General features: G+C 43.3%; 1 protein-coding gene across 16 annotated transcripts in view; it reads left to right on the top strand.

Annotated features, from left to right (window-relative positions):
• Positions 1-18,857, top strand: part of RIMBP2 (RIMS binding protein 2) — a 758,298-nt gene that overhangs the window by 632,511 nt on the left and 106,930 nt on the right. For 13 of the 16 annotated variants that reach the window (XM_040347437.1, XM_040347489.1, XM_040347429.1 and 10 more), the window contains one exon: positions 557-1,264. The exons of the other annotated variants lie outside the window; for them this stretch is intronic. In XM_040347437.1, coding sequence (XP_040203371.1) covers positions 557-1,264 — 708 coding nt within the window. The remainder of the gene's footprint in view (positions 1-556; positions 1,265-18,857) is intronic. 16 annotated transcript variants of the gene reach the window in all.

Genomic DNA, 18,857 nt, shown 5'->3' with positions numbered 1-18,857 from the left:
GTAAAGGACAAGCAATGACTACATGCATTTTAAATGGATGTCACTGGACAATGGTCCTAATCCTTGTGATGTACTATATGAGACTTGCTTTGCATCTAACTACTGAGTTAACTCTAACAACAGCAGCCCTATGACTTAAAAACCATTAACTGGTATCATCTAATGTGTGCTGCATCTAAGCGTCACATTGGCTGTCTGTGTGCAGCATCAACTCCCTGCATGGTCCGATTCTTACTATAGCACTGATATGCCAAGCTCTCATTGTTTGTACTGATCTTATGTTCTATCTGACACCAGCCAAGCTCCTAATCATGTCTTTATTTTCACAGATTCCCATTCAGAGCATGAACCTTTTCTTCACAGAGTAAACTCGCATGCCTTATGTTTTCCATTGCCTCTAAAAACTAACCCTGTCTTTATTTTTTTTCTTTCTCTTCCTTTACTTTTCTTTCCATGTTATTGTTTTTTTTATTTTACTGCACTTGTTGGATCTTGTGTTTTTCTATTATTGTTGTTGGTCCATTCTATTTTTTCGTATTGTCTATGACTTGTGCAGTGTTCTAAGACTAAGGCCACAGAACCTGCTTTAACGGAACAGCTGGACATTTCCCCTCAGCATCCTCACAGTAAAAAACTGTTCAGTATTCCTGAAGTTGCAGAAGAAGAAAGTGGAGAACTCTCAGAGCTCTTGCACAGAGGGCATTCTGTAGGCAAAGCTTATAGAGCCAGAGGAAATGTAGCTAGAACAAATAGGGTGCCAAGGGCTAGTAGTCAAGATGGGCACCAGAGCCCATGGCATTTCTCTAAGTGTAGGTTTAATGGGGCCGCTCCATATTCAGATGATTTTACATGTGAAGGGAGCAAACTTGGACCTCTCTCCAGGAGCCCAGACAGCGGCTTGGATTGCGGAAGCGAAGAAGAAGAAGCCCGTTACCATTTCAGAAAAGGCTGCAGCACCATTGCTACAAATGCCACACATGAGCCCCAGCCAAATAACGTATGTTCTAGAGACCCAAAGCAAGTGTTGACACGCAGGAAAACCCTCACCAGGCAAAGCAGTGTGGAGGAGGATTTTGATGATGTGAGCTCAGACGTTATAGATAACACAAGTGCTTCCAAGTGCCACACTGAAAACCATGAACTGCCACCATGTGTCAGGGAATTTACTAACAGAGACTATGCATGCCGGAAAACAGATGTATGTAAGAAAAACTGTAGGAAATCAGTTCTAAGGCCAACTCACAGGGTCACGGAAAAATCTCTGGTGTGTTCAATAAAAATCCTTCTTGCCATCTGCTTGCTAAATTACTTGGCTTTTTTGTTTCTTCCTTTACCCCTTTCTGTGGGCTCCATCTGGGACCACTGCTGATTACCTACAATTTATAAAACTTTTTGATTTCTCAGTCAGCACTACTTCACAGGCTTTAGACCATGCTCTGCCCTATTATTTTGCTTCTAGTTGCAGTTCTTTGCTGTCTTTTCTGTTTGTCAGTTTTTTAAGAGAAATTACAATTATAATTACCGGCTCTTATTTTTCATATTTATTTTACAGGACAACTGAAATTACATTTTACTTAAGGGTTAGCTGAAGGATCCTTAATATATATATATAATATTTTGAACATGAATGGACAGTGTGGATTTCCTCTTATAGATTTTCCAGGCTTTTTTTTGTCTTGGGTTGTTCTATCACTGGTATAGTAAGGATGTGACTGAATAATGTAAACATTAACATTTATTCGAGTTAACTGAGAATGCTTCAAGAGTCAGCACATGTAAAATTTGGTTAGTTTTGGGAAATCAATTGATCCCCTTGTAATGGGCAGTATTACTGGCTTCATATTTCTGGATGGGGCTGCTATTGCACATAACATTAGGTCTTGTATGATTTTTCCAGTAACTACCTCAGAGCTCTTTCTGTTGATGAAAGGGACATTTCCAGCGCAGTGTTTTGACAGTCTAGAGAGAACAACATTATCTGAATTATTGGGAGAATCACAAGAACCATACTGCAGATAAAAAAGAAAAATAAATAGTTTGAAAGATTTATGTTTCTTTTTAATTGTATATTTATCATGGAAATGGTGCAAAGGAAGAAGGAAAGGTTTAGAGAATAGTGGGCTTCAAATGACATATGTAAGACAAAATGATCGAACCCTTAATTCAACATTTAGGTAATTTATTAGTAAGGTTCTACGTGGTCTTTAATGACTCATTCACACCATACGTGCATGAAAACTGATGGGAAAACTGCACAGATTTATTTTGCATAGACATGAGTGTATATAATTTTCACATGAGTTTTCATGCGTGTCTCAGTGAGTTTTTTTTATGCCCGTTAGTTATGTGCCCTGTTAACACCAATGTTGATTTCATGCCAGTTTTTTTTTTTTTTCAATGTAGAAAACTGCAGTGGATGGTCCTCAATGATTTAGAGAGCAGTGCTGACTTAGTGATTTGAGTGCCACTCTCTGAATCACTACATTGTGCATTCAGAGAGCTGTGGTGACGCCTTCTAATGGGGTTGGTCCATGACAAACTGTGCTCAAAACATGTCTTCGGTTTTCCAGGTTTGAATAAGGTTGGGTGTCATTCTGTACTGTTTACTCTGGATTGAAGCTGAGTATTGCAGCAAAAGCTGCTTTGTTCATTTTCACTGCTGCTGGAGGACATTAAGGGCCAGATTCACGTATAATCGCGTAAATCTGCGGCGGCGTAACGTATCACATTTACGTTACACCGCCGCAAGTTTTACGGGCAAGTGCTTGATTCACAAAGCACTTGCCTGTAAACTTGCGGCGGCGTAGCCTTAATCCGTCCGGCGCAAGCCCGCCTAATTCAAATGGGGCGTGTATCATTTAAATTAAGCGCGTTCCCACGCCGAACGTACTGTGCATGCTCCGTTTTGAAATTTCCCGCCGTGCTTTGCGCGAAATGACGTCGCACCGACATAATTTTTTGAATGGCGACGTGCGTTACGTCCTTTCCTATTTACGGACGACTTATGCAAAAAAAAAATACATTTAAAATTCGACGCGGGAACGACGGCCATACTTTAACATGGCAAGTCTAAATATAAGCCATGAAATAGCAGCCTTAACTATACGCCGGGAAAAGCCGACTAGCGACGACGTAAGAGAATGCGACGACCGCGCGTACCTTCGTGGATCACCGTAAACAGCTAATTAGCATACCCGACGCGAACTTCACCCAGCGGGCGCCGAAGTATTGCATCCTAAGATCCGAAGGCGTACGAAGCCATACGCCTGTCGGATCTTACCCAAATGCCGTTGTATCTTGGTTTGAGAATTCAAACTAAAGATACGACGCGGGAAATTTGAAAGTACGCCAGAGTATCAGTAGATACTCCGGCGTACTTCTTCTGAGAATCTGGCCCTTAAAGCCCAGAGTTAGACTTTAACCTTTTCCTACCCTATCCAAAACTTAAAAAAGGAGGCATTTTTAGACTAGTTAAAATACTAATGAACTCCACAACAGCAATGGTTCTAAAACAGTTTAGACGATGGTGTGTATTGGCAACACTAATATAGTCCCCACATACCCATAATTATTTTTTATAAATAGCTTAAAACTTTTTTTGATGACACTTGGGCCCCGTACAGACGACCAAACATGTCTGCTGAAACTGGTCTGCGGGCCAGTTTCAGCAGACATGTTCGGTCGTGTGTAGGCCCGAGCGTGCAGGATTCCAGCAAACATTTGCCCGCCGGGCCTTTTCCCAGCGGACAAATATTCCTGGACTTGTTTTAAAACAGTCCGCTGGAATCCTGGCCGCTCGGACATGTTCGGTCGTCTGTACAGACCTACCGTACATGTCCGAGCGCCCGCCATCCCTCGCATGCGTCGAATGACTTCGACGCATGCGTGGAAGCATTTAACTGGCAGGCCCGCCCACGTCGCCGCGTCATTGTCGCGGCGACACCGCGTCATCGACGCGGCGACACCGTGGACACGCCCCGCGTATTGTTTACGCGCGGCTTTCTGTACGATGGTTAGTACAGCCATCGTACAGAAAGCCCCGGGCAGACATGTACGGTGAAAACGGTCCGGCGGACCGGTTTCATCGTACATGTTTGCTGGTGTGTACACGGCCTTACAGTTAATGTGGGCAGTGCCCTCAGAAAATATGAACAAAGGAAAGCTTTGTTACTCCAACTGTGTTGTATATTCTCTACAAATAATTTCCTTCTGTGCTCCTAAAATTCCCCTAACTGTAGGACCACTGAGAAGGAAGCAAGAATGACTGTGCTAACAGAGCAGCTGGCGATTCCTGCTCTACTGTAAAATACCTCTTGCCCAAACACTTTCTAATAGGTTTGTGACAGATATAAACGTGACTGTGCATGTAGTCATGTCTCTTCTTTCCTGGCCAGCCTCACGTCAGCACACAATGGGTTAACCCCTTCCTCCGGTTTTCCAGTACCACATTAATTTAGCTGATAAATAGGGGGCCCCTCCTCCCTTTTTTTGGTCGGACGCCAGGCCACCAGACTCGTTGAAATAAAGAAGCTGCAGACAAGAAAAAAAAACCCTGCCAAACCAACCCACCCAGGTTCAAGCCTCTCCTGGGACTGGAAGGTCCAGAACACAAAAGGTAGTACCCTTTTCTTACACTGAACGCTCTATGTGCAGGAGCTATGCGGGCAGATTAAGGCTTAAAGAGCTTACCATTTCCTGGGCTGTGGTATTATCATGCTCTCTAAATATCCGCGCCTTAGGAGCGCGCTGGCTGCCTTCCCTGTGTTTTTCTGTTGGGCGGGTGTCAGGTATAGCCTGACTATAAAACTTAGAGAACCAGAGGATTCAGTGCTGTTTGCCACAGCTAGTGAGAAGAGTTTTTCTGATGAGTCTCCTTCACAGAGAGGGAGGGGTGGCTGGGCTGTGTCAGTGTGCACTAGGCTGTCTCCACTAAATGAATAACCTCATTTGTTCACACCTGCTCAGATATTCTCACAAATCCACTGCCACCCTGAGATATTCTGTTACCAATGCAAGGTAAAATTACTCAAAAAAAAAAAATAAGCTTATTGGCTATATCCTGTCTTTCATCAATACAGCATGAGCTTACCACAGCCCCAAAATGCACGAATGTCGTCAGAAAGGTAGGAGGGGTCTACGGGGGCCACAAAACAAAAGAGTGCAACTCCAGGAGGTGTTTTGTCTTTATAGGAGCAGAAGCCCTAAAACAAGACATTTGCGGAAGAAAAAGTCCTGCCACCGTTCAAAATCTCTGCATGTGTCTGGGTCACGCACAGGACATAGATCCCAAATAATGACCAGTCTAGGCCGCAAAGCTGATCAGACTGCGATGGCGGCAGAACCTAACATGACAAGAGGCCGTCCTGACGAGGGCCTCTGCTGGATATGTTTAGTGCCATCTGCCCTGGAAAACTCTGATGCGCAGATCCACAGATGATTCTATGTTTCCTGCATCACTGTCATGATGGCCTTGTAGCAGTATGAAAATCTTGCAAAGATTTGGTGAACATAAAGTGGAGGAATTAAGTGGTCAACTTTGGAATTCTCCACTGTGATCTGTTAAATCTGCAGCCTGCACCTGGTGGGCTTGAGTGAATGATGGCGGCTTCCTCTTACTAGTCTGTGGCCACCGCCTGGACTTTTCCTCCTGTCATTCGCTTAATTGCTTTGTTCAGTGTTTGGCCAAACAATACCTTTCCATTATAGGAAATGTCGAAGGCTTTAGTAGAGGTTTAGCCTGCCCTCCAGTAGCATAACCATAATGCTCTCATAGCAGTGACTGATTGCGCCAGGGCTTGTAACAGGCCTACCAAAAGCATCAGCCAAAAGTCAGTTGCTAGATTCAACTCTTTCTGGAAACTATGCCACATCTTGTAGTTTCCTGTGTTGAATGCAATACCACTCCTGAAGTTTATATATAGTCTGTTGCTGATTGGTAGGCAAAACCTGTCACTGCATATGTTCTGTGCAAGTCTGATGGCCAGATTGCCACAATTACTATGTTCCAGATGTGTTTCTGCACGAGTGTTTTTGATGCATTTGCAATGCGTTTTTTCCACTTTCCAGATGTGTTCCATACAGAAACAATGCAACAATCTACTTTGGTTGACTGCACTAGAATGTGCTGTACTGGTGTGAACTAAGTAATTGAAATCAGTGCTGGGACAAGGCCATTTGGTGCCCAAGGCGAAGATGGCAAACTTAACCCCCCCCCCCCCGTTTTTAAGAAATAATCAATGTCGTTCACTCACACATTTTAACTATATGTATTTTTATTGGAGGCACTTTGAAATATTAATGCAACAAATGTGCTTGTAGAAAGGCAATTTTTTTACTCGCAAAAATATGTGCATTTATTATATATGCACATATTTTTGCCAGTAAAAAAATTGCATTTATTATTTTTTAAAACAGTAGCCTACAAAGTATTGCACCCATGATCACCCATGATCTGCTTGTGCAACGTCCGGCTCCTGCACACACTGCTTAAAGCTCTGTGCACATACCTCTGTACAGGCTATCATTGCAGAGCTGTAGTGCTGATCAGTGTGCTTGCAGTTGATTTAAACTACAAGTCTGTCTGCTGCAGTGGCGGACAAAACTTGTAGTTTCTACATTCAAACATATCACCCCACACAGTATTGCCCCTTCACATATCACCCCACACAGTATTTCCCCCTTTACATACAGTTGTGTCTCCAGCTTTCAAATTTAGGGGGGGCACATGGGGGGACAGTGAAAAAAGTAGATTATAAAATACAATTATATATATATCCTGGGGCCCTTTACTTCTGTTGTGGGGCCCTTTATTACGATCCTGCAACGAGACCCTTTCACATGTTTTGCTGTGAGCCCCCTTCTTACTGTGTTGGGGCCCCCCAGGGTGGCAGAAAACAAGAGGTATGTCACCAGCACACCAAGAAAATATAAGGGTCCAAAGCAGTGGGAGAACTACCAGGGTTGCTATGGTTGCACTTGTGACCAGGCCCTGATGTTCTGCCACTGTGGGGTTCCTCAGCCTCCTCTTGTTGTCCTGCCCCTGCTATTGACAGAGCTGGTCTGGCATCTGTCTCCTTGGCAGCGGCGGCAGTCTATTCGGACTTAGTGCTGGTGACATTATGGGTGCATGCAGGGGAAGGCTGGCACTATTGGTTGTAGAGCGCTGAGCCCCTAGCTGGTCATCTAGCAGCAGTAATGCTGTATAACCTTCTCTGTTGACATGCTGATCGGGATGTGATCCAGGTGATGCTCCCAGTCAGATCTAATAAACACAGTGGCCCAGATTCAGGTAGAGCCGCGCAATATTTGCGTGGGCAAAGGGCAACGATTTTTGCTCTGCGCCCACGCAAATATTTCGATTTGCCCGCGATTCACGGAGCAGTAGCTCCGTAAATTGCGCGGGCGCTATGCTAATTTGCCCTGCGTAAGGGCGCCTAATGTAAATGATCCCGCCGGGGGCGGGAATCATTTAAATTAGGCGCGCTCCCGTGCCGAGCGAACAGCGCATGCTCCGTCGGGAAACTTTCCCGACGTGCATTGCGGCAAATGACGTCGCAAGGACGTCATTTGCTTCTAAGTGAACGTGAATGGCGTCCAGCGCCATTCACGAATCACTTACGTAAACGACGTGAAATTCAAATTTCACGAGCGGGAAGGGTGGCTATACTTTAGCATTGGCTGCGCCTACTATGAGTAGGAGCAGCCTTATGCTAAAGTCGCCGTACGGAAACTCCGTACCTTGCGTGCGCAGGGCCCGCGCAACTTTTGTGAATCGGTGTTAGTATGCAATTTGCATACTATACACAGATCACAATGGCCGCGCCCCCTAGCGCCCAACGCAAGAATGCAGCCAAAGATATGAAGGCATAAGGAGGCTTATGCCTGTCATATCTTAGGCTGCAGTCGGTGTAACGAGGTTCCTGAATCAGGAGCACTCGTTACACCGGAGCAAGTAAGCACTTGCGCCGCGCAACCTATGGTTGCGCGGGCGCAAGTGCTTCTTGAATCTGGGCCAGTATTTATTAGAATCAACAGTACAACTTCATATAAGCAACCATATGTTCAGCTGCCTTTGGGCTCTATGCCAGTAAGGTGTGGTGCAGGGAGCTCAACTGTCTACAGCTATAAGAGATGGGCTTGGGTGTGTTTGAAACCCCACATGCCCGATCCCGCCAGGAAGCTGGCACTTCACACGGCTAATCACAGGCAGGGAGACATTTCCTGATCTGTGCAGCTGTGAACTGGGAAATGTCTCCCTGCTTGTGAATAGCGCTGTGCAGTGTGGGCTTCCTGGTGGGATCAGCCAAGTGGGATTTCAAACACGCCTGAGCCCATCTCTAACAACCAATTGTACTGGCCCTCCTGTGCATGAGCCCATCAGCCCCATAATGTAATCAGCACTGGGTCATAATGTGCTGCTGCCATGGAGACAGAGACCAGCGCTGTCAATAGCTGGGACAGGACTAGGGTTGCCACCTGTCTGGGATTCACCTAGACAGTTCGGGTTTGTAATCATGCATCCGGGTTTCAGACTCCCTGAAACCCGGACACATTATTCAGACCGGACTATGACTTTGCAGCGGGGTTGCTGGCTGCAGTTGTCTAAGCGGAGTGTGTCACTCCAAACATACCATACCTCAATACATAGATAAAGTGATAAAGCTTAGTCAAATACAAACAGTTCCCTATCAATATTTAACCACTTGTTTACTGGGCACATATACCCCCTTCCTGCCCAGGTGAAATTTCAGCTTTCAGCACTGTCACGCTTTGAATGACAATTGCGCGGTCGTGCGACGTGACTCTCAAACAAAATTGACGTTTTTATTTTTTGCGATATAAACAAAAATAGAGCCACAATTTTGAAAAAAAAAACACAATTTTATACTTTTTGCTATATTAAATATCCAATAAAAAAAAATGTCTCAGTTTAGTCCGATACGCATTCTTTTACATATTTTTGGTAAAAATAAAAATCGCAATAAGCGTATAGGGATTGGTTTGCGCAAACGTTATAGCGTCTACAAAATAGGGTAGAAATAAATAGATAGAATTATGATTTTTTTTTACTAGTAATAGCGGTAATCTGCGATTTTTGTCAGGACTGCGATATTGCGGCGGACACATCGGACACTTTTGACACATTTTTGGGACCATGATATAAATATGCACTGATTACTGTATAAATGTGACTGGCAGGGAAGGGGTTAACACTAGGAGGCGAGGAAGGGGTTAATGTATTCCTTAATTAGTGATTCTTACTGTGGGGGGAGGGGGGTGACTGGGGGAGGTGACCGATGGTTGTCCCTATGTAAAAGGGACACACCATCAGTCTCCTCCCCCTGAAAGGACGTGGAGCTCTGTGTTTACACACAGAGCTCCACGTCCCTGTCTCTGTGACTGCCGATCGCGGGCGACTGGCAGAAATCGCGGCCGCCAGGCACGCGCATCGGCACCTAACTGACGCGGCAGGCGTGCGCACCGCCGGCGCCGCTCACGTGCCCCCCCAGTGGCCTGGAGGCCGGATGTAGACGGCATTGTGGCCGTAAAAAGAAACGCTGCGCAGGCGGGAAGAGGTTAAAGTATTATTATTATACAGGATTTATATAGCGCCAACAGTTTGCGCTTTACATCAGGGAAGACAGTACAGTCACAATACAAATCAATACAGGAGGGATCAGAGGGCCCTGCTCGTTAGAGCTTACGATCTAGAAGGGAGAGTCAAGTGGAACAAAGGGTAGTTAGCTGTGGGGTATGATCAGATGGACTCAAATTAAAATACAGTTAGGTGTGGGAAGGGTGGGCTTCTCTGAAGAGGAGGGTTTTCAGGGATCCTCTAAAAGCTAATAGAGAAGGAGATCGACGGATAGCATACCTAAAGGCAAACTTTTTTTTTAGTTTTGAATAGAGCAGGGAGATTCACCCTCTACATTTGTCCTGTTTACCATTCTCATTGAACTTGAAAGTAAAAGAAAATCCCAAATTTTAGGTTGTCTCCAGAAATATAATAGAGGGCAAATCTCTGAATGGTGACACTAGTTCTGGTGATCTGAGGGCCCCAAGAGATTCCTTTAATTTGCAGGGATTTCCTCTCACTGACAAGTGTTCCCTTACTCTATCCAAAATGAAAAAATCCACATGGATTTAAATCTTGACATATTTTAATAAACTTTCCCCCTTGCCTATCGGGTTACACTATCTCAATTCCCCAAAAACTTGTCCCTTTCAAACGCTTATGATACCCCTATAATATCTGGGGAGGGGAAGCTTATTGTTCCTTTTATTTCTTCCTGTATTTCTATACTCGAACCATATCTTACAAATCTTAAATATTCCTCCCTAACTGCAAAACACAAATATTGCTATTCTTCACCATCGATGCAGCCTCCAGTCCCACTTTCTTAGCCCTCCTGTAGACCAATTTTGGTCTCATGCGCAATTTTGAAACTAGACCTTGATCTCACTATCCACACTAATATACATATTAGGGATGCACCGAAATGGAAATTTCAGAACCAAAACGAAACCGAAATAAAAAAAAAAATTCAGTCCGAAACCAAAAATTACTTTTCTTTGTTTTCCCCCTATTTAAATTATTTTTTTTCAATAATTGTATGTATTACATGATGGTCCCAGTGGCTGCGTTTGATGGGCACAGTGGCGACGTGTGTTGGCACAGTGGCTGCATGTGATGGCACAGTGGCTGCGTTGGATGGGCACAGTGGCTGCGTTGGATGGGCACAGTGGCTGCGTTGGATGGGCACAGTGGGGACGTGTGTTGGCACAGTTGCTGCATGTGATGGGCACAGTGGCTACATTTGATAGGCACAGTGGCTGCGTTTGATGGGAACAGTGGCTGCGTTTGATGGGCACAGTGGCTACCTGTGTTGGCACAGTGGCTGGATGTGATGGCACAGTGAGGCTGCAATTGATGTTTTTTTTGGTAGTCAGAGAAGGCAAGCATGGCTCAATAACACACAAACATTTAAAAAAAAAAACTTTGTGTGTTATTGAGCCATGCTTGCCTTCTCTGGCTACCAAAAAACATCAATTGCAGCCTCACTGAGCCACTGTGAAAAAATGGCAGATAGCATTTTTTTTTTATCTGCCATTTTTTCATTAAGAAAGTGCTGGTCAGTATTAAGTTAACCACTCCCCCCCCCCCAATCCAGCCAGTTCTTTTGTTAAAGCGGGGGTTCACCCTATAAAAAAATTCTAACACTACATCCAGCCCAGTTCTGCAAATAAAATTACACTGGCGCCGAATAGAGCCGAGCCGACCCAAGCTTCTTTCGGGAAGTCGTGACTCGCTGTATGCGCCATCGTTTAGCATGTCAATCAATTGGCATGTCAATAGGAACGCTCACTACCGAGGGATTCCCTACCTGGAAGTCGCGGTGAATTCTAACGATAAACGCTATCTACGGCGAAAAAAAAAAAAGGTCAGTGTAATTTTATTTGCAGAACTGGGCTGGATGTAGTGTTAGAATTTTTTCATAGGGTGAACCTAACAGGTTCTGTTCTGCTTACTTTTTTTAGCAGCACAGCTCCCTCCCTGCCCAGCGCTCCGAGTCCTCCATCACCTCCGGCTACATTTGTACAAGAACCTGCCACCCCTCCTATACGCAATGGTACCGCCCATGGAGGGCGGTCATTATCGGTAAATTTTAAATGTATTTTGGCATGTCCCCCAAATTGCTATTTTCGGCCGATATGTATCGGCCACCGATATATCGGTGCATCCCTAATATTAATAGTATGTTATAGTTTATTATATTATTATTCTTCTCATTTTATGGGCATGATTTTTTTATTTAAAAATGAAAGCCAAATTAAATTAATTTTCTGTACTGTCTAGCTGCTTTTTATCTCTCAGAAGCTCATGCCTGGGTCTAATCCTCACTTTCTCAACATCTCTCCATGTTCTTCTTCTTTTTTTTTTAGCCTTATTCAATAAAATGAGAGGTTAATATTCTGTCTTCCTCCCTATTTTCTTCCACTCTGCTACAGTTTCTCATTGGGCACCTATTTTTTTTCATTTAAGTGAAAGGTAAGCCTAATGGCAAGTATTCAAAAAATACTGTTTCCTTCTCCTCCTGCCTATGTTGCATAGCCTGTATATAAAAAATATCAGTGTAAATACCTTCTTTAAATTCACTGAGGTGCAGTCATGTTTTCCAGCTCCCCTGTGTCAGAGAGCAGCAGCTACGGGGGACAGGAAGGAATACTGACAATAGGAAAGCTGGCAGGTGACATTGTAGCTATGAGAGCTGCTGTTGAGAAAATTAAAAAACTTATTTACACAGATAATTTTTTAACAGGCTATGCAGCATAAGTAGGGAGGCAGCATTTTTTAGGAATACTTGGCTTTAGCCTCTAGTTCTAGCTTAACCAGTTGTATAAATAATAACTTTTGTTGAGGATCTAACTATTACAAACCACTGTCTTTCTGTATGCTGTGGCAAAAATTACATTATCCTCAACAAAGATGTCTTAACCTCCCTGGCGGTATGATTCTTTCAGAAAAAAGGTGCTGAAAGCGGTACCATTATTTGCAAGGAAATTTGGTGATTTGTACTGTAGGCCTGTAATTCTTAGGAATAACTCACTTAAATCTGACCAAACAAGAGTCTAGTAGGCATCCCGGATTTTTTTTTAAAAACAAAATTATAAATTATAATATAATAAATAATAACAAATAATAATATAATTATAATAAAAAATCTTCAATAATGTAATCAACTCAAAATCACTGAAATTTGCTCAGTTGCAGAATTGTCGCTGTCATTACTTTTATTTTTTTATGATGAATTTCCACACAAATCGCTATCGCACAATTCTGCAAGTGATTATAATTTATTATCGCTGTTTTCTAGCTGCTCTAAAACCTTTCAGCACCTTTTTTCTGAAAGAATCATACCGCCAGGGAGGTTAAGAAAGGTTGGTGAAAATAATGCCTTGATTTGTAGGAATATACTGTATCTACTAATTGGCATATAATGTATGTTAATGAGCCTATACAAGACCCTATAGGGCATTTGAGAGGATATACAGGATCATTAAGGATCCATATCATAAAACACAATTATTTTTGGGTGGATAATACATTTTCTTATTGCTGTAATTTTTACAACTTAATGAACATGGTAGAGGCGCAATTTATGCACCTACGGAGAAACTGTAGTAGAATAGAAGACTATAGAGAGGGGGCTGTAATATTAAACTTCTCAGTTTATTGAAAATGGGTAACAAGAAGGAAAACCTAGGGAAAAGGCCCAGGGAAGAGTATCTGAGAAATAAAAAGAAGCAAGATAGCACAGAAAAGGGTCTAATTTAGCTTTTGTTCTTAAATATATAGGACCATGTAATTAGGGAACATGGGCCAGATTCACAAAAGAGATACGACGGCGTATCTCTGTGATCCGCCCGTCCTAACTATGCGGCTGATTCATAGAATCAGTTACGCATAGATAGCCCTAAGATCCGACAGGTGTAATTGACTTACACTGTCGGATCTTAGGATGCAATTCTATGCCGGCCGCTAGGTGGCGAGGCCATTGCGGTCGGCGTAGAATATGCAAATGACTAGTTATGGCGATCCACGAACGTCCGCGTTACCCGTCGCTCTAATTTTACGTTGTTTCCGTCGAGATACGCGTCTTAAAATTAGGGCTGAGCCCTAGGTGTTTTAAGCCATGTTAAGTATGGCCGTCGTTCCCGCGTCGAAATTTAAAAGCTCACATCGTTTGCGTAAGTCGTCCGCGAATGGCGCTGGACGCCATTTACGTTAACGTCTAAACAAATGACGTCCGTGCGATGTCATTTAGCGCAATGCACGTTGGGTAATTTTCCCGACGGAGCATGCGCAGTACGTTCGGCGCGGGAACACGCCTAATTTAAATGGTGCCCACCCCATTTGAATTAGGCGGGCTTACGCCGAGCGGATTTACGTTACACCGCCACAAGTTTACAGGTAAGAGCTTTGTGAATCAGGCACTTACGCTGTAAACCTGCGGCGGTGTAACGTAAATGGGATACGTTACAATGCCGTGGAGCAACGTAAATGTATCTGAATCTGGCCCCTAGTGTCTAAATACTGAGATATTTTAAAAGGAGATTGGGTTCTAGCACCAAATTATCCATAAGACCATAATTTATCAGGAGGTTGGACTAGAGATCAAACCAACAGTGAAGATTAGCAATATTGGTAGTAAAGCAGGGATTCCAGTGAAAAACACGGATCAAGGAAAAAATTTTAAGATTCTACAAGCAAATGATAAATATCCCCCTCCCTGAACACACTGGCCCGGATTCAGATAGCCTTTACGCCGGCGTATCTATTGATACGCCGCGTAAGTGCTACGAAGCGCTGGCGTATCTTCTTTATGTATTCAGAAAGCAAGATACGCCAGAATTTATGGTGTATCTTGTAATATGGCCGGCGTAAGGCTCTTACACCGTCGTATCTTAGGCTGCATATTTACGCTGGCCGCTAGGTGGCGCTTCCGTAGATTTCCGCGTCTAATATGCAAATTAGGTAGATACGCCGATTCGGAAACGTACGTCCGCCCGCCGCATTTTTTTCCGTTGTTTACGTTAGGCTTTTTCCGGCGTAAAGTTACCCCTGCTATATGAGGGGTATCCTATGTTAAGTAGGGACGTTGTTCCCGCGTCGAATTTTGAAAATTTTGTTTGCGTAAGTGGTTCGCGAATAGGGCTGTACGTAAGTTACGTTCACGTCTAAAGCTATGATGATTTGCGGCGTAATTTCGAGCATGCGCACTGGGATTCTTTCACGAACGGCACATGCGCCATTCGTAAAAAGCGTAAAATATGCGGGATCACATGAAATTTAAATAAAACACGCCCACATCATCCAGATTTGAATTAGGCGGGCTTACGCTGGACCTGATACGTTACGCCACCGTAACTTAGGGCGCAAGTTCTTTCTGAATACAGAACTTGCGCCCTAATTTACGGCGGCATAACGTATCTGAGATACGTTACGCCCCGCCGATAGATACTCGAATCCGGGCCTATGAGTTTTATAACAAAAGTTTGAAAGGGATTTGTTTTTGGGGATCGAGAAAGTAAAACCTGATTGGCAAGGGGACGTTTTATTAAAAAGATGTCAAGATATGAATCCAAATGGATTTTTTAACCTAACAGAATTGCCCCTGGAGGAGTAAGTATTGACAGCAAATTGTTTACATTTGACCAAGTTTTAATAGTTTATTAATTGCAGTGATTGTAAACCCGTAATTTTTTTTTTCTTTCAATCTTTTTTATTCTATTTTTAAAATAGAATAATGTGTACAAACATTGATATTATATCATTAAAACATAAACAAATTATCTTACATGGCATACAGTCAGCATAATAGAACAACTAGGCAAAGGAAAGTCCAAAAAAGGAGAGGATGACCCATGCCCCAAAAAATTATAAAGTCTCACTTCACAAGAACTAGGTAGTTGAGTACTCCCTACTTAACAGTGCTCAGTTATACTTTGAACCCCCAACTAGAATTTACTATTCAAACATATAATAAGGGGAAACTTGTTACTAAACATCAACAATCTATTAAAGTCAACTACCGTAAGATACCTGATAACCTTGAGAGGAGGTAAAGGAGAAAGAAGGAGAGAAAAGCATAGAAAAGAAGGGAAAATAAATAAAAAATAAAAAGGGTATATGGAACACATAGGATTAATATAGAGTTATGACAGATTGTGTGTAAAATTGCTCCAAGGTTCCCATATCATGTCAAACTTATGAACAGTGTTCTGAAATATGCTAACTGCCTTTTCTTGGGCCATGATCCAGGAGATCTTTCACTTTGCTGCAGCAAAGGAAACAGAAGATTGAAATATATGATTATTCATGTGCTACCACATATGAGAGGAGAATAGTGGAACTGCTGCAAGCACCGAAATGGGTCAGACCATACCCATAAGAGAATACGATAGAGTTACAGGTAAATGTACATATACAGGTGCAAATAATAGCTAATATCAAAAAGTGCAAGAGTGCATAAATGCTAAACATGCAAACAGAGCTTCAAGATATACTGTATGCAAATAATAAAAACAGTAAAGTGGTGGTATCAAAGTGCAACGTGCATAAATAACTAGTAATCTGGGTGTTAACTGTGTACAAAAATGACCTGTGCAAACTTGCAAAATAAGTGTGCAAAATCAGCAAATGAGCTTCCTGTGCAGAGTGCAAATGGTCTGTGCAAATGCAATAAATGTGCAAAACGGACTGAAATCAAAACTTGTGCCAAGTGCAATTTTACTATATAGAGTCCAATCAAGTCCAAAGTGTGCAAAATGCAATCAAACTGTGAACAAACAGTGATGAATTATTTTCTTCTCTGTGCAAATAAGCATTTCAATGTGCAAATGACAGAAGGTGCTGGATGGATCTCTTCTTTGTGCAAAAATACACACTAGTGGAAGTGGCCTCTTACCTTGCGGTAATGAGACAACCGCACATAGAGATCTTAGCCCCCAACAATATAAATTGGATACCTTTCCGATGGCTTTTAGAGGTCTTGTCTGTATTTTCGTTTAATAGGGCAATTTGAGGAGTCTTGTGAATTGCTAACAATGTGACCCTGCACAGCAAATGAAAGATTTTGTTCCAAAAACTCCTAATACGGGGGCAAAGCCACCAGGTATAAAGGAGGGAACCAACATGACCACAACCTCAAAAACATAGGGGGGAGGCTCCCGGATATACAGTATCTTGGCTATTCATAGGGGAACTTGATACCATCGAGTAAAGAGTTTGACATTTGCCTCCATAAGGGAAATGTTAACCAATCCTTTAAAGGAGCACTGAAAACGCTAGTGCCAGGTGTCCACCTCCCAATTGAAATCAAGGTCCTGTTCCCATCCCCGTGCATATGCAGGTTTTTCAGAAGCATCCATTAAAGAGGTATAAATGACTGAAATGACTCCCCTCTGATCTGCAATCCTAATGCATCATTGTTCATCAGGAGTAGTCTTTGGCGGGTCAGATTTAGACTTCCAAAGGGATAATAGGAAATGTTGGAATTGGGTTAGTCTAAATCATTCTGACTGGGGCATGTCCAGCTTACTGATCCAGTGGCTGGCCCTTAAAGGACCCGTAGGGGCTATGAAATTACCTATCTTAAACAACCCTTTATTTAACCATCATTTGAAAGCCCTAATATCAAGGCCTAGGGGAAACTGTGGGTTTTGGAAATAAGTGGATTAAGGGGCGGAATTCCTACATAAGCGAGGGTAACACCCTATTTTTTTTTAAAAATAGCTAACATAGTATACTAACCAATGGATTTGCAAAGAGCAGCCTCGATCCTCCTTTGTAGGACTGCTTTAACAAAGCACTGCCAGAGGAAAGCCATGCTGCAGCATCCACCTGCAAAGAGAATTGCTAGAGACCAACCACTCCACGGATTGAAACCTCACTGCTTCCGGATGACAACCAGTCTGTCCAGGGGCAGACTGACAACTCATGGGGCCCTCGGGCAATAGGAGATTATGGTGCCCTCGGGTAATAGGAGATTATGGGGCCCCCGGGCAATAGGAGATCATGGGGCCCCAGGGCAATAGGTGTAACGCTGTCAGCGTTGATACGGCGTGTACGAGCACAGCTGTGCCTCTCCCTGGCAGCTGCGCTCTATTCAGTGAGATGTCCGCGTCACTTCCGGTGCGCGGACATCTGCGGTTCACGCTGGAACGCGGAAGTGCGTTCCAGCGTACGGCGCCCGGCTCCTCTCATGAGCCCGGGCTATTTAAACCCCCAGGTTCGGCGGCAGGGTGTTCAGATATTGTTGTGGGACGCCTGCCGCCACCTGTGATTCGGAACCGCCTGTTGGAGCCTCTCCCTGTAGCACCTGTCTGCCCAGCAGCCCTATCATCCACCCTGTCTCTGGGATTCAGCTCCACGGTACCCTCTCTCACCTTCTCAGCTCCAGCCAGCTTAGCTGACCAAGCAGCTCTACAGAAATCCCTGCAATCTGGACATCACAAACTAACTACCTGGAAACCTTCTCCAGCAGCTGCTACTTAAACCGCAAGTACCATGTTACAATAGTAAAGACTACTGCATATATTCATGTCTGTTACTAAAAGGACTGTACACTTGAAACCTCAGTAACTTCCTGTTAGTAGTCTATATTCGTTTAAACCAAATTTCACTTGATGCACACACCTCCGGTAGTGTACTAAAACATAAGTTTATTATTTGCATCCAAACACAGCCACTCTGCCTGAACTGAATGTTGTCCTGTCAATAGATATAATAAGAGACTGTCTAATGCTTTCTGCTTAATTAGCTTATGAGTTAATAAGCTACCTCGGTTATAAGTTCCGTGTTCTCACTGGAGGTTGTGATGACAAAACCCCAAACTCTTACTATTGATTGAGAGTGAACCGGTGGTTGAACCCTGAGTATCCTCCGCAGCTGAGATCCAAAACTAAACCTCTTAACCCAGAATATTTGCAGAGTCATAACATAATATCTGAACCCAAAAAGAAATAATGGATCCAGCGGATCTCGCAAATCATGTGGTTGCACTTTCCCAAAGAGTGGATAATCTTACAGCTAATATGAATGAATTACGTATGGAGAATGATGCTTTACGTAACCAAAATTTTGTACAAGCCAGAGATAGACCAGAACCAAAGGTCTGTACTCCCGAACCTTTCTCTGGTGAAAGAAAAAATTACAGACAATTTATTAGTTCATGTCGCTTGATGTTTGAACTGCGTCCACGTACCTATTACTCTGATAGGATTAAAATCCTCACGTTAATAACTTATCTCAGGGGTGAACCCAGAGTATGGGCCGATACCTATGTGGAGGAACA

The sequence above is a fragment of the Rana temporaria genome, chromosome 1 (genome assembly GCF_905171775.1).
Source record: "Rana temporaria chromosome 1, aRanTem1.1, whole genome shotgun sequence".
Taxonomy (NCBI): Eukaryota; Metazoa; Chordata; class Amphibia; order Anura; family Ranidae; genus Rana; species Rana temporaria.
Note: the sequence above shows the minus strand (reverse complement) of the source record. Positions and strands in the feature narration are given on the sequence as shown.